General features: G+C 41.1%; 1 protein-coding gene across 1 annotated transcript in view; it reads right to left on the minus strand.

Annotated features, from left to right (window-relative positions):
- ITGAV (integrin subunit alpha V) overlaps nt 1-26,449 on the minus strand; it is a 45,679-nt gene extending 19,230 nt beyond the window's left edge. Inside the window, exons 1-14 of the mRNA XM_005530323.3 lie at nt 26,216-26,449; nt 22,202-22,329; nt 10,117-10,208; nt 9,498-9,612; nt 8,185-8,246; nt 6,625-6,670; nt 4,988-5,113; nt 4,269-4,313; nt 4,058-4,101; nt 3,913-3,969; nt 3,463-3,515; nt 2,838-3,040; nt 549-740; nt 387-432 (exon numbers count right to left, since the gene is read on the minus strand). Coding sequence (XP_005530380.2) covers nt 387-432; nt 549-740; nt 2,838-3,040; nt 3,463-3,515; nt 3,913-3,969; nt 4,058-4,101; nt 4,269-4,313; nt 4,988-5,113; nt 6,625-6,670; nt 8,185-8,246; nt 9,498-9,612; nt 10,117-10,208; nt 22,202-22,329; nt 26,216-26,370 — 1,364 coding nt within the window. The 5' untranslated portion in view covers nt 26,371-26,449. The remainder of the gene's footprint in view (nt 1-386; nt 433-548; nt 741-2,837; nt 3,041-3,462; nt 3,516-3,912; nt 3,970-4,057; nt 4,102-4,268; nt 4,314-4,987; nt 5,114-6,624; nt 6,671-8,184; nt 8,247-9,497; nt 9,613-10,116; nt 10,209-22,201; nt 22,330-26,215) is intronic.
- Nucleotides 26,450-27,505: the final 1,056 nt, after the last annotated feature.

The raw sequence follows: 27,505 nt of genomic DNA on the forward strand, positions 1-27,505 counted from the left end.
AACATGGACACCAGTGTAAAGAGGAAGTCCTACCTACTTATAGCACAGACCAATATATTCTCCCAAAATGAGCAAGCTGGGATGAGAATACGGGATTGCAGTGTAATAGCTTGCAGCTGCTGTGTCAGAATCTACAAAACTGTCACTCAGAATGCCTTGAAGACAGCTTATTTATGTTTTCTCCTGGCTACATATTAATGAGAAAGATGAATTTCAGGCAGCAGATAGGTTTACTAGGTAAAAAAAAAACAGTATAGTGTTTTTTCACCTCCAGAGGTTTGGATGGTGGAGTAGTAGATTTTCAGACTTCCCTGATCCTGCTTTCTTCTGTAGCCCCACAACTCCACTGAGCTTTCACTCAGGTACAAGCACAGAGGGACCCTTACCTGTACAGAACAGCTGTGTCAACACCAAAGGCTCCAACAATCAAGTCTAGAAAGAGAGGAGACATTGCACATTACAACTTGCTGTTTGAAATATGCTGTTTCTCAGAGGTGGGACTGCTACAATAACTGAGTTATTGTAAAGTGCCATTTGGAGCAGAGGACCTGGATATCCATTTTTGTCCACATCTGTGGCTCCTTTCAGCGAGTACCCAAAGCTGGGGGGCATAGTGCGAGCGGCCCACTGCCCTTCCAGGATCTGGGATGGGATGGCATTCAAACCACTTGCTCCTCCATTGTAGATATACACAAGTCCTCTCTTGTCCTCCCCACCATATGGTGCAGCAACTGCAATATCTGAAAACCAAAAGAAGAATCATCAACATCTGCAGACACAAGCTAGAACATGTTTGTGCTTACATCAATCAATAATTTCTGATATTACAGTTTCAATGTGTGTCAGTAGTGAGGAAATGCAACCAGCCTTTGAAGTGCTCATCAGTGTTTGTTTATTGCTCCTTTTATTTGTTCTGGTTTTTCTCTTGTTATTAGATGCTGTTTTTTCTGGAAAGTATAAATGTTTAACAAGAACGTGTCACAGCCTTTTATGGGGAGAGGAAGGAGAGAAATGGTTCTACAAACACTTCTGCACTTTTGCAGTAAAATCATATGGATTTGGAATGCTTTTGAGCTTTTTATTAAAACAGGCAGAGTTAGTCACTGTGGGCGCCAAACCACAAAACTAAGTGTGACTCTCTTCCCATTTCATTTACATGCTCGTGTTCCTCCAAAGGGTGGGACATGTTAATAATTCTGGAAAACTTAAATCATCCTAAACCAATGGTAAATATTAAAATCCAATCTATCCCAGTCATGGCTTGGCAGCATGCTTTATGGAGAACTTCCAGTTAGTGCAGTTATTCTATCTCTTAAATTTAGAAGTACTCACTGTAAATTACTAACAAATTGTAAGAAACAAAATGCTAATTAGACTATCTGCAAGGACAGCTCTGGAAGTGTACATATGATCTAATTTCTACATTTCCACAGACAGTTCAAGGACCAAACATGAATCACTACTTGGAATAATTAAATTTCTCCTTCCTCTATTCTGAAATTTGGGAAAGTTTGAGGAAAAAAATAAGGACTCAAAAGTTTACAGTTTTGTATTTTTGACTTCTATTTACAATCTTCATGAAGACAGTAAAAATTCCTATCATGCACCATACTGTGATGGAAGGCATTTTAATTAACACTCCCAAAATAAGGCAGAGCAATAAAACCCAAAACAGACTAAATAACAGCAAAACAATTAAAAAGAGGCAGCTTTTGCTATGATTCTCTTTCCTACAGTGTATTTCAAGTGTAAGTATGGTGGAATCAAAAAAAGTTTGCAATAATCTCATCAAGTGACTGGAATTTTGGCTATCAGTTCTCCAATGTCTTCTGTAAACAGTTGCAGTGATATTGCATCTTCACACTGATTCTACATCCAGTTAGCAATTAAAAAGGTCCCTCCCAATTTCAACTACATTATGAATTTATCACTTCATCAAAAATAAATTAGAGTTACCTGGGAATTTGAAGTAACCATCTATTGTAATTTTTGATCTTACAGAAAATATTTAGCTTGCAAGCAGAATGGAAAAAAAGAAGATTTTAGGTGGAACTCACATTCCCACTACTCTTTAGGCAGCTCTAGACTATAATGGGCATTACAAAGTGTTTTCCCTAGGATTCCTGGAAATCTCCATCCCAGCACTACATGATTCTTGTCTGCTTCATTGATCTTCATTCCTATCAGAAAGTAACAAGAAAACTGGACAAGAGGTTTGAGAGTCTTCAGCACCAGTTGGGTCAGACTCAAACTTCTCCTCCAATTACTCACTCAAGACACTCAGCTCTTGGTACATTTGGCTGTAGCTCCTATGCAGTATTTCCACCAAACTCTTCAATTTTGAATTATATATATTTTTTTTTAAATACCCTACATTTTTCTCAGGAAAATCTTTTTTATAGAACCTTTTTAACTGGCAATCTGAAGTAAAACCTTCTTTTCTGTCATCACTGTGTTTCTAGAGAAGAAAATGCTCTTTAAACAATGGACAGAGGAAAATGATATTGAAGATGTCCTAACAGGTCGGAGTGGAGAGTCAGGTATTTTATTGAAGTTTCTATTGTGGTCATGGCTTAGAAAGCAACCAAGTGGTCAGTGTAAGAGCTAAAGCAGTCCATGCTGTCGTGTCAGTGGTATAGTCTCTGCTCGATGCATCCATGGAACTCCTGTTAGCATTCCTGGGAGTAGCATACAAGCATCGAAAGGAGTCTAGACCTCAGTGTCCCACACTCGCTCACGGCTACAGTGCCCAGTGTTTGTGTGCAGAATCCACATTCTCTGTGCTGGCTGGGCTCCCTCTACAATCAGGAGATCCTGACCAAGAATCAATATCCTACCGTTGAAGCCGTCCTGATCCAGATCCCCCAGGGGTGCGATGGAGCTGCCGAATCTCGCAAAGATCTCAAAACCGTTCAGCTTTGCTGTCTGAAACCCTCCCAAGGCTCGCTGAAGGCAGATGGTTACTTGGCCAACCTCCTGAAGCTTCCCATCTGAACTTCTATCCATATAAAGAGGGGCTCCAATGAACAGATCTGTGTAACTGGAACAAAAAAGGACAGAGCTCTTCGGTAGCTGCGTGAAAATTCCTTCTCTCCAGCACCTGTTAACTCAGCACTGAAGTCAACACTCAGATGAAAGTTAACTATCTTGAAATTCAACTGAAGGAAATATTTATTGACAAAGGAAGCAGAAAGATATGAAAATTAAGTGGACTTTAAGCATGTGAATATACTTAAAATACATTTATGTAGATAAATACAAAAACAAACTACAAATGTTAAAACAAATGTGGAGTGTTAGCAAAAGGGTTGTGCAGATGTGTTAAACCAGCAATAAAGACAGAAATCTAGATTGTGGGGAAGACCCACAGCTATTTTTTTTTCTTTCCAGAAACAAGTTGGGTGGCAAGAGGTGAGTTGAGTTCTCACAAGTTGGTGAGAAGAGGGAGAAAAGGATGCTTACTTGTCCCCATCGATATCTGTGGCAGCCACTGAATACCCAAAATAGGCAGCCATCTGGAAAACAAAATTCAAACCAAACCTGTGAGTTGTAGTGATAGAAAGATAAACAAGTTTACATAAATCTGTATACAAAATACATCAGGGAGATGATAATACATGCCACAAATCTTTTTTTGTTCCTTTCCTTTTTGTTTCTCTTCCATATTCTGTTAGAAAGTAAACCTATCAGTTACTTGTCCCATTTCCCCTTTCATGATCCAGTCTCTTTCCCAGCTCTCAAAACAGGCAGCATTTCCTTTATTTAAATAAGATTAGAATTCCCTCAGACTTCATAAAATTTTGCTTTGGCAATCAAGCCAGTAGTATAAAAACTATTATCTAGTACCCTAAACAATGTTGCAACATAGGAAAAGCTTCCTGGTCACCCACCACACTCAGCAAAGCCACACACCTGTTCTCCAGTGAAGTTGTACATGGAAGACATGTTTTTCCCATTGTAAATGGACACCTGCACGTGAAGAAATACACATTACAGCATACCAGCAATAGTCACCTTTTTTTATTTATTGTAAAATTTAATATTTCAAATTTTTTACCATGCCCAGAGTTCTTGCTGCTCGTGGGACTCCTGACACAAAGTCTGAAACATAAAGCAAGACACAGATAACAGCCAGGTCCCAAAGCACCTTTGCTGAACAAAGCAGCTCATCCCTAGCACTTGATGCATTTCCCTGTGCACTGGACCATTGATTTGAAAGATCTTCCCAGCCTATTAACATGATGTTCTTACTGAAGCAGGGGGCTTACCTTCGATGCCATCACCATTGAAGTCTCCAACAGCTACTGAATAACCTGCAGAGAGACAAGAAGAGGCTTTAAAACCTTATTAATCCTTTCATCTCTCTTTACACTTTTCACAGGTGTCTCTGTGCACAGTCCTCCTCTCTTCATCTTAAAATGCACTGGTATAAATATTGCCTCAAAGCAGCTTAGACTATGAAGAGCTCCATGAGTGGCTGTAATTCATCACTATCTGGAATTTGAGATGAGAAGATGAAAATTTTAAAATTATCATCCTGGGAATTGTCCTGGTATATCCTTGCTTTTTTCCTGAGCCTGGTTAGACATAAATGAAGCAAAATTATGATTTCCCACTCCTCACTGTTTTTCTTCTAAAACATAATTCTTTAACATTTTTATTTTGCTTTGGTGGGTTATTTAGAAACAGCTGCTTTTAAGTAACAAGCAAACAACCAGCTATGTTACTAACCCCTCAGCATGAAAATATAAAAATCATGAAAATATTTCCATTTATTTTGTCATCAGGTGCTTTTTGAGTCAAGCCTATGGCAAAATATCTACAATAAATAACTACAATTCCATCATAAATGTATGACTGCGTTTTCAGCAATGTCACCCCCTTGTTATCTGTTAGATGTTGAATTATTAGTTGTGTGATTTAGATGTAAGCATCAACAGTTCCAGGGACTGTTCCAGGTGGAGGTTTCTCATTTCCCACCACATACCCAAGTAGCTGTCATCAAAAGCAGCACTTGCAGGTCTGGTTGCTAACTGGTCATCATACTTTGTACTGTAGACTTTGGAGTCGTACTTCGCCACAATCTCCGTCACTCGATCAGAAATAAGCTGGCCTAAAGAGAGAGAAAACAGCTTAAGACCACAGCCAGAATTTGTGAGTTCATTCACTGAAGTGACCCATTTATGGAATGGTGCCCTCGAAAGCAGCGGCTCTTGCGCCACACCGACCGGGAAGGGGCCAGCTGCAGCAGTGCCAGGAAGGACACAAGTGGAAATATGGATCCTCCTTCAGCAAAAACCTGTGCACATACTGAATCAAAGGCACACACAGAGCTCTCACTGAAAACAGAGGCCAATCCTACACTAAGGTGGGACTTGAAAGGCAGTGCAGAGATCTCATATGCAGAACTGAGCCCTTTGGGTGCTCCTTGCCCAAATACCACAACAGAAGAGCCTGTTTTGGCAGACAAAAAGCCAATAGAATGAACAAAAATGAGATGATCACACTGTATTGTCATGTTATCCATTTTCACTTCATCAGCCACTAGGTGGTGACTTCATTACATTCTTTTCTTCGAGTTTAAATGAAAACTTGAATCACCCAAAAACCCCACTCAGAATGGCGCTTCCTTCACACACATATTCATACATGTATGAAGTGAGGGAAAAACTCCTCCTCCAGCATCTCAGGATGTGGAACAGAAGTATAGGATGACAAATCTCGTTTTCAGAAGTATATTATTGTCTTCTATTCAGAGCCAACTAGGCCTTTTTGATAGTAGAAGAGGATAAGGTTGTTTTGGCAGATGAAGTGTCACTTTTGCCAAAAAACAATAAAATGAATACAGGAACCTAATTTATATGATATTGTAGCTGCAGTTTAGCTTCAATCATTCAATTTTGTTCATAATTTAAAACATAGGACTGGAACAAGCCTCCTGTGCTGCTGCACCTACATGTAGGCTGGCATGATACAGAAAATCTATTAATAAATGTTAGAAGTTACATTAAAAAGCAGGCAGCAGAGTTTGGCAGCTGTGTCCTGGTTGCAGCAGCACCCTCCTTTGAACAGAGAGCTGCAGTTAAAGGCTGAATAATCCTGCAAACAAACACCAACAGAATCCCACAGGAGCAAAGTATACAGGTAATGCCAGGTAGAGGTAAAATGTGCCCCGTGGCACAAACCACTTAATACAAATGCAAAATATCTTTGTTGTCAGAGGAAAACAATGAAATTCTCTTTAGAGGGGATATTTCTCACTGAAAATGCACCCTTTGTATGTGTGTCAAATTATAAAACGTGTCAATAGCAGAACAAAATATGCTAAAGGGAACTTATCCTGCTGATGAAAACAAATCCCATGTTCCAGGGAAAATGCCTTTATAACGCCCATGGAATTATTTAAAACACAAAGGAGATCTATATTATTATTACTACAGCCTTTATCTGTGGTTCCCTTGATTGTTCAGGAGATATTCTTAAGGACAAAGGAATATTTCTGTCAGTTTTCTCACTGACAAAGACTCTGACAGAAGCTGGAAGAGTGTGGATCAAAATTACTAAGAGGACAAAGAGAAAAATTATGAAGGTCAACTTCTCTGTAACTTAAATCATATATCTCACCTTGCCAGTAAAAACTTCCAGGTCCTCCAAGCAGCACCCTGTCTCCCTTGGAAGGGATTAAAAAAGGAAGACAGAAAGAAAAATTAAAAACACATGAAGCACATCTAAAGCCAGACAACACGTCCTGTGTTTGTGGGAAAAAATTCCATGCATGTACATCACTGTAGCTCTGCTGACCACCACACATTTTCTGTTTTGAAGGAGTGATTAATTAGAAATGCATTTTGTAAAATGCTAACCAAAAATCTTCAGTGACTATTTCACCCCTTTAGAATTTTAGGCAGAATTCTGTTTTTATTCTTCCCCCATAAATGTATAGCAACAGGAACACAGTTAGAAGAAAACTTTGAGAGTGTTACATCATGTTTCTAGGTCAGTACACAAAATAGTGTCATCTTCTGCTTCTGCCATTTTCTGTAACATCATCAGAAAAGCTTAATTCAGAATAACTGTGATGTAATTCCCCCACTCCAAATTTCTTGGCACAACTGCAATTCACAAACCATTTTATGAAACTTTAACCCCATTAGTTATCCCAGGGTTGGGAATTTGCTCTGTAAGAACTGAATTAGGCCATAGGCTTTGCTGCATAATTAAGCCACTTATTCAGGTTTTAATCCTAAAAATTCCTATATTCACCACTCAGAAAAATCTAGGTCAGACATTTGGAGATGCAGCCTGGCTTGTCCACTCTAAGGTATTGGATTAGAGCCCAAATTGGTTTTAACTGGGCCTGGAATCTGCACAGTGACCCTGAGGGTGTGTGCAAAATAACCCAAACACTCACAGTCCTATCCTGCACTTGGCAGTTTCCTCTGGAAGAAAACCAAGAGTGGCCTTCGGCAAAGAGTGACGGGATATGACCTCATCCTGAGATGTGAGAACCCAAAAAAAAAAGAGCCACATCACAAATAGGGCTTGTGTGGTCTTAACAAATCCTGACTTTGCTCAACAATTACACTGTACAATATAAAACACTATAGTACATTCACAGTTTTACTGTGCTTGGATTTCAAAATTGATTGTGAGTTTGAAAAAAAAAAAAAAGGACTAGAACAGGTAGGGAGAACACAAAAGTAGAAGCACAAGTCAGTGAAAAGCCCCTGTACTTCTGCTAGCTGATGAGAAAATCAAACATGAATTACAAGCACATTGTTTACCAGTTCCCTGAGTTGTTATTCCTCAAGAACTAACAGTAGCTATACACTAATCTCATGTCTCAAAATCTCAACTATTACAGCTGAATTCACTTGAGGACCAGCTGCAGCAGAGGGGTAAGATGGGAAAGCAGATTATTTGTTCAGGACATGGTTCCTACAAGAGGTGAAAGTGTGCTGCTGTGTAGATGCAGGGAGAAACAGGTTCATAAAAGCTCTTTGAGGGGTTTCAACTTATTTTTTGGTTTATTTATAAATTTTGTTTGGTTGTGGGTTTGCTCCCCATCAGGAACAGTAACATTTGGTTTCATAATAGGTGTTCTTCCAAGTGCTCTGTATCAGGAGTGTTTGCTAACTTGCAGCTGTCTGCTGACCCATGGAAATGACAAAAAAAATCACATACCTTTGTAAAGTCAATGCTAAATCCACCTTGACAAAACCCCTGTCCATCTGCATCGATAGTTGCTACCAAAGGAAAAAGGATAGAAAAAAAAGAGGAGAAAAATAAATAAATTAAGTATTATCAGCACTCAATCAGTTGACTCCATGGAAACTTTTCAATGCATCTTCCTATGTACTCCTCCTATTGCACTCCTAAACTTGAACCTTGGAATACTTTTCTCCTTTACTTTCTCTTCATCAACAACTCCCAGTCAAATGCTGTAACAACATTAGGACTGGCCCAATAGACGTGTAACATTAGCAAGTGTTCTAGCCCAGCACAGTCAGAGCAAGCAGCAACCCCACATTCATTTGTATTTAAACTTCAAAAGTCTTGGGGAAAATATATTTGCAATTTCTATTCAGGAAACAAGATATCTGGAAAAGAGGGGTTAAGTTTTTCTTTTGGAATGGAAAAGAAATCTGAATTGGCCCAAAACAAGAAGAGCATACCTAGCTGAAAAAACGCCTCCATACCGAGACTCATCTCAGCAAGAATTGTTATAGCTGAATCTATTTTAGGGTTAGACAGCTTCAGAGAAGGAATGCTGGGAGCTCCTTATCTGAAAGTGTGACTGCTTAACTAGCATGATTTAGTATAATATTTACTTATTTCACTTCTTGTTATGCTGGACCAGGCTGGATTCTATTCCTGCCATTCACAAATGATTTTCTGTGAATAAAATGTCAATCCTAACTTCAACATTCAAGTTTTAGGTTACAAACCTCAGAATAATTTATCAGCCCAACTAGAGGAAATAAATGCAATGCATTTGGAGAATAAGACTCCAAAGGTTCAACAGTTAATATCACTTAAACAATGCATCACTATACCTGTACGCCCACAGGGACATCAGAACCTATTTTTGCAAAATCTTGTCTTCTAAAATGAACTTGCACCTTAATATACTTGAATAATGATAAAATACTTGAGATTCATAAAAATTATAAAGTTGGTCTTTGAAAAAGTACTTGCTACATAATTTTGCTTGAGTGATTACTATAGAATTGGTCCCTTCAACAATAGAAGTCCTCAAGTCCAATGATGCTTGGACCTAAGATTTTCCTCTGGCCTACAGTTGAGAAAACAAGGTCTGCATCCTGAACCTCATCTGGAGGAGAATTCAGATGTCTGGATCTAGTTTTTAAGTTTTGTTCTAATTGCTATACATGGAAGGGAGAAATAGCTGTAAAACATCCTGCTCCAGCATGTACACAAAATGTGACACAAGAGGAATTCCAAAGAGAAAAGCAGCATAAGAACCCTATACTTACTTGACCTGCAGGGAGCATATTCCACAAATTTTGACCCAGCAAGCAGGTAACAAGTTCCTACAGGCTCTCTCTCCTGTTTTGTTTCAGTTCTCCAGTGGTACAGCGGGGCACAGGCCTAGGGAAGAACACACAGCAGTGAGGAAACAAACTCCTCTTCAAAATGCTGGTGGGTATCAAATAATACAATGAAATTCCAATTTTCTACAGAAAAGCAACAAAAAAACCTGGCAGATTTATCTCGTGTTATTAGAGGAGGTTTATACTATCAGCAGTGGGGCAGAATTACCATCAGTTTGTATTTTATAAATAGCTAATGTTTATCAAGAATTTTAGAAATAATATTTTCTTAAAGCAACAGCTGTGAAGTGTTTATCAAGAATTTATAACACATTCTAATTTCATCAAACTAATTTTACTACTTGCCTTAAAACTAGGAAAAAATACTCCTACCTTTGGTTATAAAGAGTTAAGCAAAGCTTAATTAAGAAATTCTGAAGAAAAGACAATTCATGCTGATTAGTGAGAATTTATTTAAATTCTAGGCTATTTGTATCTCTTTGCATTTTCTTCCACTGTAATATCTCAGTACCGATGCATCTGAAGGGCATCAAAGACCTACCAGAATTTTATCATTTTGGGATCTCACAGAGGCTCCAAACCACTGATGAGACTTAAATTCCAGTGGATCATCAGGAGCAAAGTCTCTGTTACCTACAAAGAAAAGAAAAAAGAAGCATAATTTCACAGGAAGCTATAGAGTAAAAATGAAAAAAAAAAAACCCAACAAAAACCCCAAAAACCACTAAGTCATTGGTTTTGATGCATGCACAGAAAACCAGAAACAGCAACATTGGAGAATATTACCCTTTGATGGAATCAAGCTTTAAAAAGGGTTGATTAGTGTTTTTTTATATCAAAGGCCCAAAGCAGCTATTTTTGCACACAGAGCATTGGTAGAATGGTGATTAATTGTAGTAGCTCAAAGTTTACAGCATGTTTGACAGCCACACAGTAAATACCTCATAGCTGAGATATTTGGATATCCAAGCAGATTACAGCACTGCTCAAGAACCAGAGCCAAAGCCCCGTTAGGAATAATGCTTCTAAAATAAATATTGCCTCGATTAAATCGTGTGAGCTTTGGCTAGAACCAGGAATGAGATCCTTCTCCTAACTCTACCAAGTGGTAACATCTCTATTCTGAGGGTCACTGCAATGCACAAAGCAGGTGATTTGCGAGCTTCAAAGATATGGGGAAAGAGAACAAGTCAGAGACTGAGTAATTTGCACTGGTGTCTGTTCCGTGATGCTGGCTGGTACAAACAACTAGGATTGCTGCAGGTGTGAATGCCAAAAGTCACAGAATTATTTGGTGTTTCTTGTGTACTTTCATTGGCAAAATGAGGGAAACTTTGGCAGCTTAATGAGAAAATTGATGTAACACTTTGAAAACATACCTTTCCTAAAAGTTCCTTACATGGCTGGTTCATAGAGCCTAAAACTGCAGGAATCGATGATTCACACATCGCTTCCAGCATGCTGGGGGGATCCCCAAACCCAACCCTGCTATGAATCAGAGGCTGTGGCCACTTGAATCAAAACTCCCTTGGCTTGTTTTACACCTTGTTAAAGAATGTTTTGTCTGCAGAGATTGTGTTACTTCCTTTAGGAAAATCCCATGAAAAAGACAAAAGAGATTTTAATCTGCCGAGTCAGCCAAAACAAGCGAGTATCTGGAATATTTTTGCTCTCAGATTAGAACTACACAGAAACCAATGCCAAGCACATTGCAACACAGAGAACTATTGTGGTTTTTTCTAATGTCATCAAAGGCAGCTAAAACCCCCATCTCCCTCTGTCATCTCCATCTCTTTCTGGACTGGTGCTAAAGACTTGGAGGGCCTGCTGATCAGCATATCTGCACAGACTTATGTACACTGAACCTTTATACTCCCACCCTTGCGTAGGCTAAAATGTATCTTGGAGATCTGCATGTCACCTTTTCATGATATAGAAAAACAAAACCAGATCAAGATATTTTCCAAATAGGAAATCTTTAATTTCAATAGGAACCTTTGGCACACACAAAAATCCCCGTTTTATCACCATTTTTTCTGTTCTTTAACTGTGAAAATCCACCTGCAGATAGTTTTGCTTAATAGCACGGGTGGGTTAGTTTCAGATGAAGCTGCCACCCAAAGGGGCAACAGATCCTGTTTGCTCCTGTCCTGTAGGGTTCATTCCTGCTGACCATGTCTCTCCTGGCACTGCTCCCCTGGTCATATGGCCACAACAGGAACCACCTAAGAATGAACCCTCCTAAAAAAGTATTCAGCAGGATGAGGTTCCAACCCAGCTGGCTGCATGGGGAGGGGAGCAGTGCCAACCTGCTGGGGAGAAGACATCAACACAAGGCTGGGAACAATATCCTTTTTGGCACCAACAGGGATTTAAAAGTGGTTAATTCATCTTTTAACCACACCCAGGGTTACATGGTCTGGAAAGACAGATTTGGCTTCTGCCCTCTACTTGTCCAGCTACTCTTGAATACAAAGAAATGTCTCAGGTCTACTTGCCAAACACAGCTTTAAACAATGTAAAACTTGGGAATAGTTACAGAGTGGCATTCTGTACTTTTCTGTTGGATACTTATACAACACTATGTATGTATGTATGGCAAAAATGAAAGCTGGTATGGCAGTTCCATGGTGTAAAGCAGAATCCTATTGTCCCAGGTAATATAAAGGTGTTTAGGATGCAAACCTCTCATTTAAGTTTGAAACAACAGGCAGCAAGTAGAAGGAAAGGCTGTGTTGCAATAGTGAGTAAGCAGCCATTCTGCATTATCAACAACCTGATTTTATCTCAGCTGTTAAGGAAATTAGTTCCTTCAAGTCTGGGCTGAATAATAAGAATAAAAAACACAATGAAAAGAAAGCCAAGGACTGGTTACTGGTGCCACCTGCCCATGGTCTGTGTTGACTGCACTGGAGAAGAGGGGAGCCAGCAGAACAATCAGCACAGGCTGCCAAAACAGCTCCTCTCTGCCTTTTCCACCAAGAGGGATCAGTGTCCAGGACAGTATCTCCCTTAGTGATTAGAGGACAAAAACATTTTTCTACAGTATTAAAAAGCCCTGATTCAGCTCTAAATTGAGGATAACATTAGAAATCTCCATGTTTTTAGATACAGCCAGAAGCTGGCACATAAAAACCCCAAATCGCCAAACCGGAAAGTAAATGAACATGACCACAAAGATAATTATGTGCCAAATGTAGTTTATGTGCCAGATGTCATGACTTCAGAAGCCAGCATCATAATTTCTGAAGGCCTGAACAACAAATGAAGAATTTTTACAAAACCCCACCACCCCACAGAAAAATGTGTTCCATTAGGCAATTTGGCAAAATGGATTTTATTTATTTATAGCACAGTGCCATTGTAGAAACATACTGCAAACATCTCAGTCAAATTCCCCTGTCAGTGCAGACACACATAACAAACCAAGATGTGCTGTAAGGCTAAGATGCCTTAGATTGTGTTTCTCTTGTATTCAAAGCTTCTTTAGGTTCTGTAAAGCTAAGTGGGGGGGTCTTAGGGAGAGGGCCTTGAGTTCAGCTTGAAAATGACTGCAACAATGCAAAGTGCATGAGGACAGAAGATCTAGATCAAGTAGAAAGTATGTACATTGGAAACACTGACAGATGTCCCAGGTACAATATTGATACAGGCCAAATCTGACGTTAACTCTCCATTACAGAAGAAAAGTAACCTTTTTTTCCTGTACTCACTCAAAATTCTCCCTAGGAAAAACTGTGCAAATAGATTATAAGTCTTTCTCTCAGATCCAAAGAGAAACTAATTTTATGAGGAAATCTGGAAAACACCCATTCAACAAAAATCCCCTTGCTTTAAACAATAAATCATTTGAGTTTTTCTTCCTGACTGGGAAAAGCAAACATTAAAACACTTAAATGTGAGCCCTCACTGAAGCAGTTTTAACCACAGTTAAATGTTGAGCTAAACCATAAAGTAGATGTGTCATGGGAAGGTAGAGGACTGACATCAGCATTTCTGTGTTTTATTACAAAAATCCTGACTAGATTGTTATTTTATCCTTGTATAATTTTAAGTGGTAGTTTTATATAAATATATATGTAATTTTTTTTAAAAAAATAACAAGCCCTCCCCCATACCCTTTTAAAAAAAGTACCTACCTTAAATGTACCAAACTGTATTACAGGTAACATTTAAACATCCAGAGATTTATATCAGGCTTAGTACTATAAGGGTTCTTGCAGCCTTATTGTATTTCTTATAGCCTTTTATTTCTAAAATTTCAGAGTACCCCAAAAATACCCTACATATTTAAGCCAATGATGTACATTTTAATCACAGAATCACAAAACGGTTTGGGTTTGAAGAGACCATAAAGCTCATCTCATTCCAATCTCTCTGCCATGGGCAGGGACATGTTCCACTAGACCAAGTTGCTCAGAGCTCCATCCAACCTTGCCTTGAAAAAGCCTTTAAAAAGGCATTCAAACAAATATATCTAGGCAGGACAAACTATATCCTGACTAGATTTATTCAAAAAAATATTCAGAGTTTTTATACAATGTTATTTGTCAGACTAAAGTGCAGCTGCTGCAGGGACTTGTATTTGATGGGTCATTAATTCCAGGATTATGTCATATGACCATGGGGTATTATTTCCTATCTGTAAAGGCAGCTTATGCCCTGCTCTTTCCTTTGCTCCTTCTGTTTGTAGCAGGCATCACGTGATGATTTTACATGACTCTTTCATGTAAGGGAAAAAGGGCTGACATGTCAAGTCAACAGTGCTGTGTCTCACCAGGTACTTTCCAGGTGGAAAGACGGGGTAGTCGGAGCAAGAGCAGAATTAAAATTTAAAAAAATGATAGTAATCGGTGCATTGCTGGTGGACCAATAGAACACTGTCTCTTTACTACATTCCACAGAATTTTAATTCATAAATGAAAACTAATGTGGAGAGATGCTGGGTAGAAATTGCAGAAAAAGAAAATAAATCCATCTTCCAAAAATAATAAAAAGATCAAAAGTCTTTTTCAGTGATGGATTTCTTTTAACTATCACCTTCAGATAGCTGGCACCTTCTTTTCCCAAGGTAAATGTTATCAGTTGCAGGAATAAAGGAGTTACTAGGAAAGTCCTGCTGTTGAGTAAGCAGATCCAGTTGTAACTTGCAGCCTGCCTGTTTTTATGGTAATGAGCAAACTGAACTCAAACATTTGCCCCCATCTTCAGCCAGACTGAACAGGGATGATCGTGGGTCAAGAGGCACTGAACTCTGATGAAACCTGGTTCAGTGTCACCATACTGAGAACACTTAAGAAGTTGCAAAATATAAATAGTCACCCAATTCACAGACCTCTCGTTAAAATAAACCTCTTTCTAACTATGCTGATTTAAATTAAACGGAGTTTCCCTGCTAGGTAAAAGGAAGCTATGCAGCTAGCCAAAAGAAAGACAAAGCTATAATATGTGCAAGAGCCCTCTTTTCATAATAGGAGAACTCTATGCAGTGTAAAGTATCTTTCATCTATCATTACATCCAAAATCTGAGTGATTTCAAGCTCAGTTGACAAAGCAGGAGCAAGTGAACACAAGTTTATCTTCACTTGAAACTCCCCATGCTGGGAGGCAGCCGATGCTTTAGCAACCTTGCTTTAGCCACAGTGTTTTGCAATGACTCAGGGAGATGGGAATACAGACCTTCCCACTATTCCCCTTCCCTCTCTGAGGTATGAATCCTGCGTTTTTCCCCGGGAGGTGCTGGAACAAAAGCATCTTTTCCCTTGCCTAATATAAGTGAGCCGCCTTTTTTATTTTTCCAACTCGTCATACCCCTGTGATCCAGCCACATACAGAGCCAAGAGTACTCATGCAGGAGGCTACCTAATCACAAAAGCACGAGCAGTTCTCTGCTGTCAGCTCTAACAGCGTGCAGAGGAGCTTCAATACATTCTTCTGCATTCAGAGCAGCTCCCAGATCCCAAGGCACGCTTCGCTTACCCAGCGTAAGCATAAGGATAACAACCAAACATCAGGGGCACCGAGCTAATGAGAGATGTAGCCAGATAAAAATCAATCCATTTCACTCCCAATCAATTAATGGTCTTCACAAGATTTATTGCTTTATTGTTGACTAAATCAATGGCCTTTGAGATTGAAATTCCCCTGTGGGTTCCATGGTGATACCAATAAAGCAATCGGCCAAAAATAAAGCAGTACTTTGCTAAAGCAAGCTATTTTCAAAGAATACCGACCTATCCCACACTTCTTTATTTTGTAAGTGGAAATGGTGGAGTTTTGAACAGTTGACTGTTTTGCACAAATGATCAGAATCTCCAGAAGGGAAATGTAAGCTCATGGTACCCACTCCAGCCATAACTTCAGCAGATCTTAGCCGGTGCAATGCTACAGCTCAAAGCTGCCCGAGGCAGTTAAAATACCCACTTCAAGCTAAATAGGTCACATTTAGATCCAGCCATGCCAAACTGGTGGTTTAGGCTTCCAAACAAAGCCTCCTATTGTCTAGAATCACCCACTTGGGGGACAGAAAAAAAAACAAATCTGCAAACATAAGGAGGAATCAGGAGAGTTCTTTACCAGGGCAGTTCATTTGCAAAAGTCTCCTCCTCCTCTTTTAGCACAAAACAAAATATCCAGTCTCCAAAGAATTGTATCCAGAAGCATTTAAGAACAAACAGTTTCTCTAAAATTACTTTGTTGCATCAAAACATGGGAAGGGGAAAGAGGAGGGAGAGTACGAGTGTCAGTGATAAAGCTTTCTCCAGGCAGAGGGCACGCTGAACTATTTTCCCAAAACAGTGAAAATACACCACACTGAGCAGAAAACATTTGAGGTCCTCCTAGTTTCTAGTATTCAACAGCTTCTGTAAGTCCCCCCAGTCCTGAATTTTGGGATCTGTCACAGAGAATGAAAGCAGTAGGGAAAGCTTTCCCCAGAGAAGGAATGACCACGCAGCCATGCATCCCTGGTTTACCACAGGTCTCGGTAAAGCAAAACAATCCATTGTCTGAACAAGCAAATCTTCCTGGGCTAAACACGAAATCTGCTCAAGAAATCTGCAATTCATTAGCATAGAAGTTCAAATTGGTTTTGTGAGCATATTTTCCTTTGTAACAGTTCGTAGAGCTGTCTGCATTTCATCAGATGATTCTAAATGCAGCAGCTCTCCAGGCAGTCTCAGGACTGCACTTTCTGGTGTTGACATAAAGAGCTACAGTTTCAAGCATCTTGTACTGCAGCAGATACATTTCTCAATTAAAGTTCTCTTTTAAAAAGCAGCAGGTAATAAAATAATTTGGTTCAACTTTTATGAAAAGCCATAGACACATGAGGAAATGCTATTTCTACCAACCCACTTCCCACTGTTCTTGACTGATGACAAGCTAGGACCCCAATAAGAAAAATAAAATAATATAAATAATTATGAAGATTGTTTCTTTTTGGAAAACAAGCACATAGGGAACGTTTGGTTTATATTAATTTGTCATGTGTATAGCCTGATTAACTCCAACTGGTTACATGGGTCTCTGAATAATTTTTTTGTTTGTTGAAATGAAAACTGAGAATGATCCTCTAAAATTCCAGGGGCAAATAATGGAGGTACTTATCTAGATGTCAGACAATTAGCTAAGTGTATCAACCCTGCCATTCCATGCATGCCTAACTGTAAAACACATAAGTAAAAATGATGTGTTGATTTTCCTAAAAAGCACATTTGGCCACCCCTCTGCTCACTGGTTTTGTTGTCTGGCTCAGTGAACTTCTGATCCTCCTGTTGCACAGAAAAAAAAAATGTTTAATTTTATACTCAGAAAATGGACAACTACACAAAATAAATTTAACTTGTGGAATGCCCTTTAACTTTCCAATAATATTTTTCCTGAGGAAGATTATGGAAACACTGTTGGAAATATCTGGTACTATCTATGAGAAATTTTCTGTGCCAGCCTGTGAAGGCTGTGGAGGTGAAAAAAAGGAGAGGGAACTGATACATGTTTAAAACAAATGGGTTTGGACTTTGGTCTCAGAACTGATCAGAAACAGAAAATGGGCTGCTGTATTAAGTGCACTCCCTTCATGGTTTACCCACAAGAAATATGTTTTTACTGGAAAAAGTTGCTAAGCAGCCAGCAGAAAAAGCCAAGTGTTAAGCTTTTTAAGAGAGGAACCACGTCTCTGGTCAGTCTGGTAGAAAGGGCTCAGTCAGGTGTAAAAGCAGTTTTTCCACAACTTGCTTTCCTGGATAATTTCTTCTTCACAAAATTCAGAGCATTCCTTATTTCTATGGATTTAAACAAAAAATCACCTAAGTTTTTGGTCACAAAATTATCCAGCGTGGAGAAGAGATAAGAATGAATGAAGATAAATGTTTCCCTCGAGCTATAACATGTGATTTCTGTTAATTTGAATGTGCCATGTAAAACATCTTGCAGAGGAAAGATTTATTATCATTGCTTGTGCTTATGACAATTTTGAAGAATATGCTATCTTGAGAATATAATTTCCCTTCAGTGCTTGTCCTGAAAAATAGGGCATCCTACACATTCTGAAAGTCTGAAAGTTTACTGGGACAGAGGGGGAAAATTCCAAGTATTTTACATAACAGTTGAATTGAAATTGTAGTGCTTTGTCACTTGTAGAAAGAAGTCAAGATAAAGAAGAAAACCAATAACAGAAATTTTTGGTTTTGTGACAGAGGTATGTTCACTGCTAAATTAACAAGGTAAACAGGAATAGGGCTAAAAAAGTATTAAAAGCAGACCTGTTTCTAGCCAGACTTGAAGGATAACCTGTTAAAGTAACAGCAGCACTGCTTCATATTTCAGTTTTGCAATAGGACCAACAGAGTGTGGAAGCTTGCTCTGGTGCTTGGGTCCTTCGTAACCTACCACCTTTATGTGCTCCTAAGAGCAGAAGCCAGCCTGAAACACTTGCCTGATGACATTAGAAAGCCAGTTTTTAAAAAAAATAACCAATTTGTAGCCCCGTGACACAAGCACATGCAGCACAGCCATGTGCACCCTGAACTTCAGGGCAGATTCTGCCACACACATCTGTTATGCCACTTTCACACAGTCATAACTGTGTTAAATCAAAGCCAACTGATGTCACTGCTAAAAGGCTGAGAAGCTCCACAGCGAAGCATCTTTACATTTGGGAAGTGTTAATGTGCCATATAAACATTTTGCCTTCCAAAGCCACCATATATACCAGAATGTCAAAAGCAATTACCATAATGTGCACAGAAACTCTCAGACACACACAGACAGAATATTCCCCAGCATATTTTTAGTGAGTATAACCACTGTGCTGAAAGATCCAGGACAAAAGGAGATTCCCTGTCACATATTCTCCCTGCCCATGGCAGGGAGTGGGAACTAGATCATCTTTAAGGTCCCTTTCAACCCAAACTATTCTGTGATCCCATGAAATACATTGCTGTTTTAAATGAGAAAATATGCTGTGAAAGAACATTGTTTTTTCAGCCAGATGTTTAAAAATTATAATAACTGCTTTTGCTGGATTTTGGTTTTATGTTACAGGCTGGTGGGAAGGGCATGAAAAAGAGGGAAATTCGTGTAATTTCATCATGAGAGCTACATAAATGACATTGCACAAATGGACTCCTACTGCCCAACTCCCATGCTGACAGAGCTGAGTCAGAAAGGAAAATCAGAAAGTCAGAAAGGTCACCCACAGAAAGGAATAAACAAAATAGTAAATTCTGTAGTACAGGAACTATCAGCTTAATGATTTATCTCTTTCCTCAAGAGCAGCTGGGGTAAGTGCAAGTAAGATGCTGCTGCAACAGCAGGGCTGGAACAACTCTTCCAAAGATTATCCTCCAGCAGCTGGCACCTTCCTTCCTGGGCTATGGAAGAGCCGTGGCATTTGATCACATAAATGACCACACTGCTGTGCAAATACAATGTTAAAGCCAAAAGCAAGAGGTAGAAAATAAAACCCAGCCCTGTCCAGCCAGTGAGCTCAGCATGACCTTTGTACAGATGGGCCCATAAAGCTGCAAAGAAACTTAAATAAAGAACAAGGAATGTTTAAGAAGAAATAGTCCTAATTAATAATAATAGAACAACATATAGAGGAAAAAACCTTGCATGTTTACATAGGTCTGTGCCAGACCTCTGTAAAACCCTACTCTAATATTTATTTGTGATACAAGACAAAGGGACTGAGCAATCCTACACAGTCAGAACAAGGCTTGCTCTTTCCTCCATTCCCTTGCCAGGTTCCCAGCACAGGAACACGGCCTCTGCCCTGCCCTCTCTCACTGCTTAGCCTGCTCTGGCCTTTCCAGCTGTGCTGTCTGGCAGAAGAGGGCAGGAGCAGGAATAGGGTCATGACTCCTGTTAATTACGGGGCATCCAACCCCACATACGGATTTGGCGTCGACAGGCAAACAGGAAAGCCACAAGTACAAGCATTCTCATTATTTTCACAGGTCAGATTTCTCACTGACTGTAAGCAATTGGAAAATAACTCTGAAGAAATACATCTAAGTCATGATGCAGAACCTGTTTTTTCCTGTAAATCTGCGAGGGAATAAAAAATCTGCCTTGTATCGCAGGGCTAAGCAATACCTCTGGAGTTACAAGTGGTATTGCACAAATGATAAGCAGATGGATGAGCCTGGATTCCTGCAGAGGCATTTAGTCATCTACAAAAAGCCCCTTTGCATCAGCACCACAAGTTAGTGGTCACATCTTCCACTTCCTGTTTCCCCAAAGTGGGTCACGAGTCTTCCCTCAGCCCTGTTCCCTAACCAGGCAGGGGCAGGCAGGAGCAGGGGCTTACAGTACTGGCAGTGACTTTGTCACCAGAACACAGGGAATCCAGCATTGTGTTATGCACAAAGCAAAAGACATCTTCTTTCTTGTCTCAGTGCATTTATTATTTTATCAAGCTGAAACACAATGCCCCTTTTCACCAGGAGAATAATTGACAAATGCCTTATTCCCCCCTTCACTGCCTCAAAGCTGGAGTGAGTTAAAGCGTGCCTGAAAGAAATCCTCTTAAGCCATTATGACCTGCTATTTTTACTCTTAAATTTCAAGCAATTAACATGCCTGTTCCTAAAAGGCAAATGTTGAGCAAAACACTGTCTGTTTACCCAGGAGCATGTACCTTAAGCACAGACACGTAGCAAAGCAGTGTGGCCTCTAACAACTCTACCTGACACATGGAAAAGCCTACTGCAACTATTTATGGTATAAACTCATAAATGCACTTTAATTCTCATTAGAAGATGTGTCTAGAACATGAGTGGCTCATCTTTCCCCACCAGAAGTTTTTTGGCTATGATATTAATGATGATTGTTAACTAGGGACATTGAGATTCTTTCTGCAGAGTACCCAAACTAACAAAAAGTACACTTGTATTCTAGTAAACAATAAGCCCAGAGAACAACAACAAAAATATAGTTATAATCTGTTTCTGCTGCCTTGATACTGATGCAGACTTTGCAGCTTATTAGAGACTTTTAGTAATCTGGCAGATATGCTCCTATGGAATGATGAGAGAATGAGAAATGAGTGAAAGAATGATAATGACTTGGGGTTTGTGGGTGCCATTACATACTTTTTTGTTTGTTTGTTTTTTGCAATGGAATTGGTAGCATAGTAATTTTCACAAAAAGATATGAAGATTTCAGAAATCTGAACACCAATAACATTTTGTGGCATACCTTGACAATGCAATAAGAAAATGGGCTTTTCCACTCTATTGCATATGATTTAAAAAGGCTGCATCAACCTAGCAACTTTTAGGCTGCCAAGTCAAAATACTGGCAGAGGCAAGAATGAATTACAACCAACTAGACCTTCAAGGCACAGGTGTTTCCTCTGCCCTACCACATGGGTCTTGTTAATCCCCTCCTGTGACATGGGGAGAATTTTCTGCTGCCCTGAAACATGCTATGGAAAACAGGATTCAGCACCGAGTGCATTCTCATGACCTGCCACAGCCTGTGGAAATCACTGTGTGCACCAGAGCATGAAGAATGACTGAAATATTTCATGTCCACACCGATGCTGCTGAGCTTCTCTGTGCTTCAGAAATGGGTAAGGAATGCCTATGACCAGAGGCACCTGAGTGCTGTTGTCATAGAAGTCAAAAATACTGTGGAGCTATATCTGAGGGGAAAAAAATTTAAAAATATGTTTTTCCACAATTTTTAGTTCATATTCCTGGTTTCAGATGAAACTTCTGGGTATTTCAGCCTATATACCACCTTTGCTGATGCTGAAAAGTATCTTTCCTCATATGACACATTCTTAATAGGAGGAAAACCCCTCAGGGTTCATTGGGAATTAGGTTGCCAAATGTTTTAGGATTGCTGGAAAGTACAGAGGAGAAATATAAATAGGTTAAAACACAAGAAGAATAATATTTGCTCACTCAGGCTTTCAGCACATACCAAGGACATCTCTAAAAGAGATGAGAGGAAAAGGAAAGCACAAGCAAGCCTTGACTAGTTACCAGTCAAAAAACAGCTGCATTCACACTGACCATGAAAAAAATCCCACAGGGACCCGAATCCTTTCTGCTTCCCCAGAGCAGCATTAGAGCAGAGACATTCCATCTCCCCCACAGTGACTCACACGTTACCTGTGGGATCAAATATAATGGGCTGACAGTTCCTGTTTGAGTTCCAGTTACATTTGAGCACCTGCCCTCCTTCTACAATGTTGTGCTGGGTAGTGTTTGCTTTTGGAGCTCCCACCAGAAGAAATGTCCTGCAGGAAAAAGAAGAAGCAAAACAAAGGTTTCAACACCTAAGGCACAGCTGTTATAACTTTATGGCATCTGAAGAGTTAATAAAGCAATGATCTTGCCTACTCTAATCTAAACCAAACTACTCTCAGTTACAGAAAAAGTCATATTAGGTTTTCTGCATGCAAAAGCATACAAAAAAAATCCCATTTACCAAAAGGAGAGAGAAAAAAAAAAGATATGATAAATTTAAAGTATCCAGGCCAACTTAGGATTATATTCTACATGAGAGAAACACATTTTATATTCTTTTTTCCTTTCAAAAATATGTACATGTACAGCAGAACAGGAAATTGTATACTTCTGTACCTTACAAAAGCCGTCAGCTGGCATAATTTCTGGGCAATTTTGTGAGTAAGGGTAATTCAAGGAAGTCAGTCAAAAAAGGAAACAATGTCTAAACAAAGCAGTAGTGCGCTGGGAGCTCAGCATGAACCGAATGTGATGAGTCAGCCCTGCCTGAGCAAGTGCTCTTGTAAAAACAGTCTCCAAGTGCCAGCCACTCTCAGCCACAGATCTGCATCTTAATGAATCCTTACCACACTCATTGCACACTCATCATTTTCTTATTAATATCTGCTATGCTTTTCTGCATCTCTGCTCCTACAGACACTTGTTCAGTGCACTCTGAGCAGGAACTGCCACCAGATTGTGCCTGCACAGGTGGGAAAGTTCAGAAGTATCAAAGTAAGAAACAGACTGAACAAGGCTCTTGGCGTCTTCCAGCTCCTTCCAGGAGCCTCAGCACCTCTGAGACCCACTTGACTCATCAACACTTGACTGAGAAAGTCAATTGGAAGCATGAAGTCATGCTTAGAAGACAAAATCAAGTGTTTCCTTCCACCAGAATCACACTGCTCTGTCACTTTCCTTTGGACTGCTTGAGAGGGAACACAGCTTGCAAGAGCAAGTCTTGTCAGGCATTACAGTTGTCTAGTTTGGAAACTGGGTTAGCTAAACAAGCTGCAGGACTGGTTGGAGAATGTCTTCAGGCAGGCAAATCCAGGCTTATCAAACTTGCCCTGGTTTTCAGAGTCATCTCCAGGCTCCTTTTTAGTAAAGAGATAAGTGTAGGTGTAAACATGTACCACCTCCTCAAAGCTCAGCTCTCATGAAGACCTACCAGTTTTCAACCTGTGTGACTTTTCAGAACCTTGAAAATGTCCCAGCATGGACCCTGATAGAAAATCCAGGCTAGCTGGAAATCCATTTGTTTTCCTTAGTTGCCATTCATAGACTGTCTAGATTTCCAGAACCGGAATTCGAAACATTTTAATCAACTTAAATTCGAAACATTTTAATCAACTTAAAGTCAACTCTCCGGTCAGAACAGAAATGCTTAAAAATAAGCATTATATTGCCAAGTAAAGAAACATATCAATTATTATAATTACAATCTATTCACCAAGTGGTAGCTTACCTCCCATTTTACTCTTGTACCCCTGACTTTTGAGAAGTCCCCCAAATGAAACGCTCCTTTAAAAGATTTAATCATTCCCATTCTAACTATACATTTTAAATGTTTCTTAAGCTAATATTTGTGATGAAGCTTATTAAAAAGATTACAAATAAAGGAATCATTATGTGGGTCAACAAAGGTCTTTTCCCCAAATAAATAAATGCATTTTTATCATCAGAGACCAAGCAAGCAGATTTTGTCAAAGCTCTTGTAATAATATGCAAATTATCCAAATACTAGAAGCCTCTAATCCACATACTTTGGGAAAGAGGGAATAGAGGGACAATTGTATTTCCATGGGAATACACCAGCTATGCGTTGATACTGCTAATTTCCTAAATTGTGTTCCTGAGCCATTCACCCCATCCTAATGCTGGGGCAAGACTGGGAGTGTTCTGGCACCTCTGGTGTGCCTACAGGAACAGCCCCTTTCCAGGGCTTTCCATGGCCAGCAAAGAAACTGGGGCTTCCATGGAGGTGCATCCTGGACTATCAAGTGCAACTCCTCTGAAACAGAGGGTCTATGAGAAACCTGTTTCAGTTGTCATGGAGCTGTGTTCTGTGAAAGCTGAGCCCACTGTCAGGCACCACACAGCCCCCTGCCACAACACCACCACTTCCACTCCTGGAACAGGACTTTCCTACTGGACTTCTAAATACGCTTCAGTTTGGCATCCAGCAGGTCAAAATAGACTGTGAAACAGCAGCTTGAGCATTCAGGAACTAATATCATGCCTTTGTTGTCAGGCTAGACAATCCAAATAGCTTTAGCCCAGTGAAACTTACTTAGTCTCTGGTACTTGTGTATAGAACAGGTGATAAACAGAAGCTCACCAAAGCAAAAAGGAAGGTGTAGAAATCACCACCCCATATGCCTGGACACCGCATATAAGCATTTCTGGCTGTTTCAGGAGGCAAAATATCATAGGCATAAAATTTAAACCACTAGAAAGAGACTTTAACACCACTGTTCCTGTAAAATTTGCATTCCTACTTGGTTCAATTAAGAACTTTAACGTAAAATAAGGTGTTTAGCTTAGCAGGTACAAGCAAACTTTTAGTGATGACAAAAAAACTGAAGTGAGCATTCCCTTATAACTACACAGAAGTTTTTCATGCTGCCTGACAACCACATTGTTTTCTTTTACAGCAGTGCACTTTGAGGTCAATAGCTCTTAGAAAAATAATGGAGAGGTTCCAAATAGTGATTTCATGGAGAATTGGGTCACATAATTCCTTATCAGAAAGCAAGGAAGAAATTTTATTATATCCATTTACCAGTCTCTTGATAACTATGCAGCCACACATGCTGACTTAAAAATAAAGAGTGGGACAAAAATAGAAGCTTTTTTCTTTTAGTACCAAGACTTACAGGATTAAGATAACAGAGAAAGATGGTGCAACATGTGCAAGTTAAGACAGGATGGCTTCTAATATATGTAGGCAATAAAAAATGCAAACAAGGCTAGATGATGTACTGCAGAAAGACTTGCTCAATAGCTGTACAACTTGCTTATAAAGTTTTACAAGCAAAGATTAAGGGGGGAGAGAGAATATCCCCTCAGCAGGATGAAAGCCAGCAGCTTTTCCAGTCTTACAGCCCTTTCTTAAGATGAGAGAGGAGTGGGGGAAAAGTGACAAAAGCTGGATGTTGCTGTAGCCCCTATTTCTGAACCAGACCCTGATTCATTCTGGCGACACCGAGGCTGTGCAGTCAGCGACACGAGGATTCAAAGGTCTGAAACGCAACAGCGACTACACACTGCCTAATCTTTAACTTGAAACAGGAATATATTCAGGAAGCAGACGGGCAGGGTGCTTGCATGGAACTTCTCCTTCTCTAAACTCATTAGCAGCTGAGTGACTCTTACAGACTCAGCACAATTCAAACACAGCACTCCCGCAAAGCACACCCAAAGAGAGAACAGCAGATCTTCTGAAATGTCCCGGCACACAGCTTCAGGAACCAAAAGACGCTAACTACATCTTTCCACGCTGTATTTATCACCACCATTATTTGCATGAGTGCAGGCTATGCGGAGAATCTCGCAGGGCAAGGATCATGCCCCAGCGGAGCCGCCGGCCGCTCGGGATGGGGTCTGGCTCCCCGCCGGGGAATCTCGGCCGCCAGAGCCGGGGCTGGGATGCGGAGCGCTCCTTGCTGGGGACCGCCGGGGGCAGGCGCCGGCTCCATCCCCGCTCCGGGGCCTGAGCAAAGCCGCGTCCCCTCCGAGAGCCGCCCCGGCCCGCCCGGGACCGGCGGCTGGGCTGCTGAGGGCCCGGGGGGCTGCTCCCCATCCTCCGCCCGCCTCTCGCCCCGCGACAACGCCGCTCTCGGCTCCGGCGCCCCGGGGAGCGGCTCGGCGGGGCAGGACGGGACGCGCACTTACGAGAACGGGTCGGGGGCGAAGAAGTCCACGGCGAAGCCGAAGTAGCTGCCCGCCGGGCCCGAGTAGACGGCCGGGCTCTCCACGTCCAGGTTGAAGGCGCTGCCCGGGGCCAGCGCGGCGCCCAGCAGGAGCAGCAGCATCCCCAGGCTCGCCATGGCCAGCCCCGCGCTGCTCGGCGGGCGCGGCTCTGCCGGGACGCGCCGGCCCCGCGCGGAGGGGGCGAGGGGGCCGCGCGTTTCCCGCGGCGGGGCGGGGAGCGGAGCGCAGTCACTTCCCCTTTCTCGCTGGGACGGGGGCGGCAGGAAGGAGAGGCGGCATCATGTGGTGCCGGGGGCGGGCCCTGGCCGATCCGAGCCCGGGCCGCCGCTCTCTTCCGCCGAGAGCAGGCAGGGAGCGCCCGGCACCGCCCGGGGCTGGGGCTGCGCGGCGGCCGCGGAACCCCGGCCCCGGAGCTGCCCTTGCTCCAGGCATCCCGCTCTTATCTCTGCCCGAGGCGAAGGCTGGAGGAAGGTCAAGGAGATTCTTTCTTGTGACGGTGGTTAAGCCCTGGCACAGGTTGCCCAGAGAAGCTCTGGCTGCCCCATCCCTTGAAGTGTTCAAGGCCAGCTTGGAAGGAGCTTGCGGCAGGCTGGTCTAGTAGAAAGTGTCTCTACCCACGGCAGGGGGTGGAATGAGATGGTCTTTAAGGTCCCTTCCATCTCAAACCATTGTACCATCCTATGAAGGAGTGCTAGAAATTTGAAGAGGGAGACACGTCCGTGCCTGGTCAATTTGGTGAAGCCTTTCTGAACAAGTCTTTCACGAAAGCTGTTAATCAAAAAAGTGAAGGGAGTGCCAGTGTGGACCCAGCCATGGAGGAAAAAAAAAAAAAACCCTGATTTTCAAACACATATGTATTAAATGAAGTAATTTTAAATCCCAGGGTCTCAGCATCTCCTCAGCCACAGGAATGCCCAGCAGCAGGCGCAAGGCTAGGAAGAGTGAATCTGAAAATCCTCCCTGATGGAGGTCTCTGTTACTGTTGCACCCTTCCAATACCCACCTGGGGAAGAAACATCCAGCGCAGGTCCAATCTCTTCAGTTGCAGTTTGTAGCTCTTGTATCATCTCTCACCAAACTATCATCTGGCTCAGTCAAATCTGTCCTAGCCTAGTCCTCCTCAGCCAACATAAGAGTTCAGTGTCTCAGGTAAACAGAGTTCAGTGTCTCAGCTAAAATAAAACACCTGAACACCTACAAAGAGAAAATAAGTCATATTAATTCAGCATATTAATTTGTACAACATAACAG

Source organism: Pseudopodoces humilis, chromosome 8, assembly GCF_049639895.1.
Source record: "Pseudopodoces humilis isolate 2021_Gansu_Grassland_sample_001 chromosome 8, ASM4963989v1, whole genome shotgun sequence".
NCBI lineage: Eukaryota > Metazoa > Chordata > Aves > Passeriformes > Paridae > Pseudopodoces > Pseudopodoces humilis.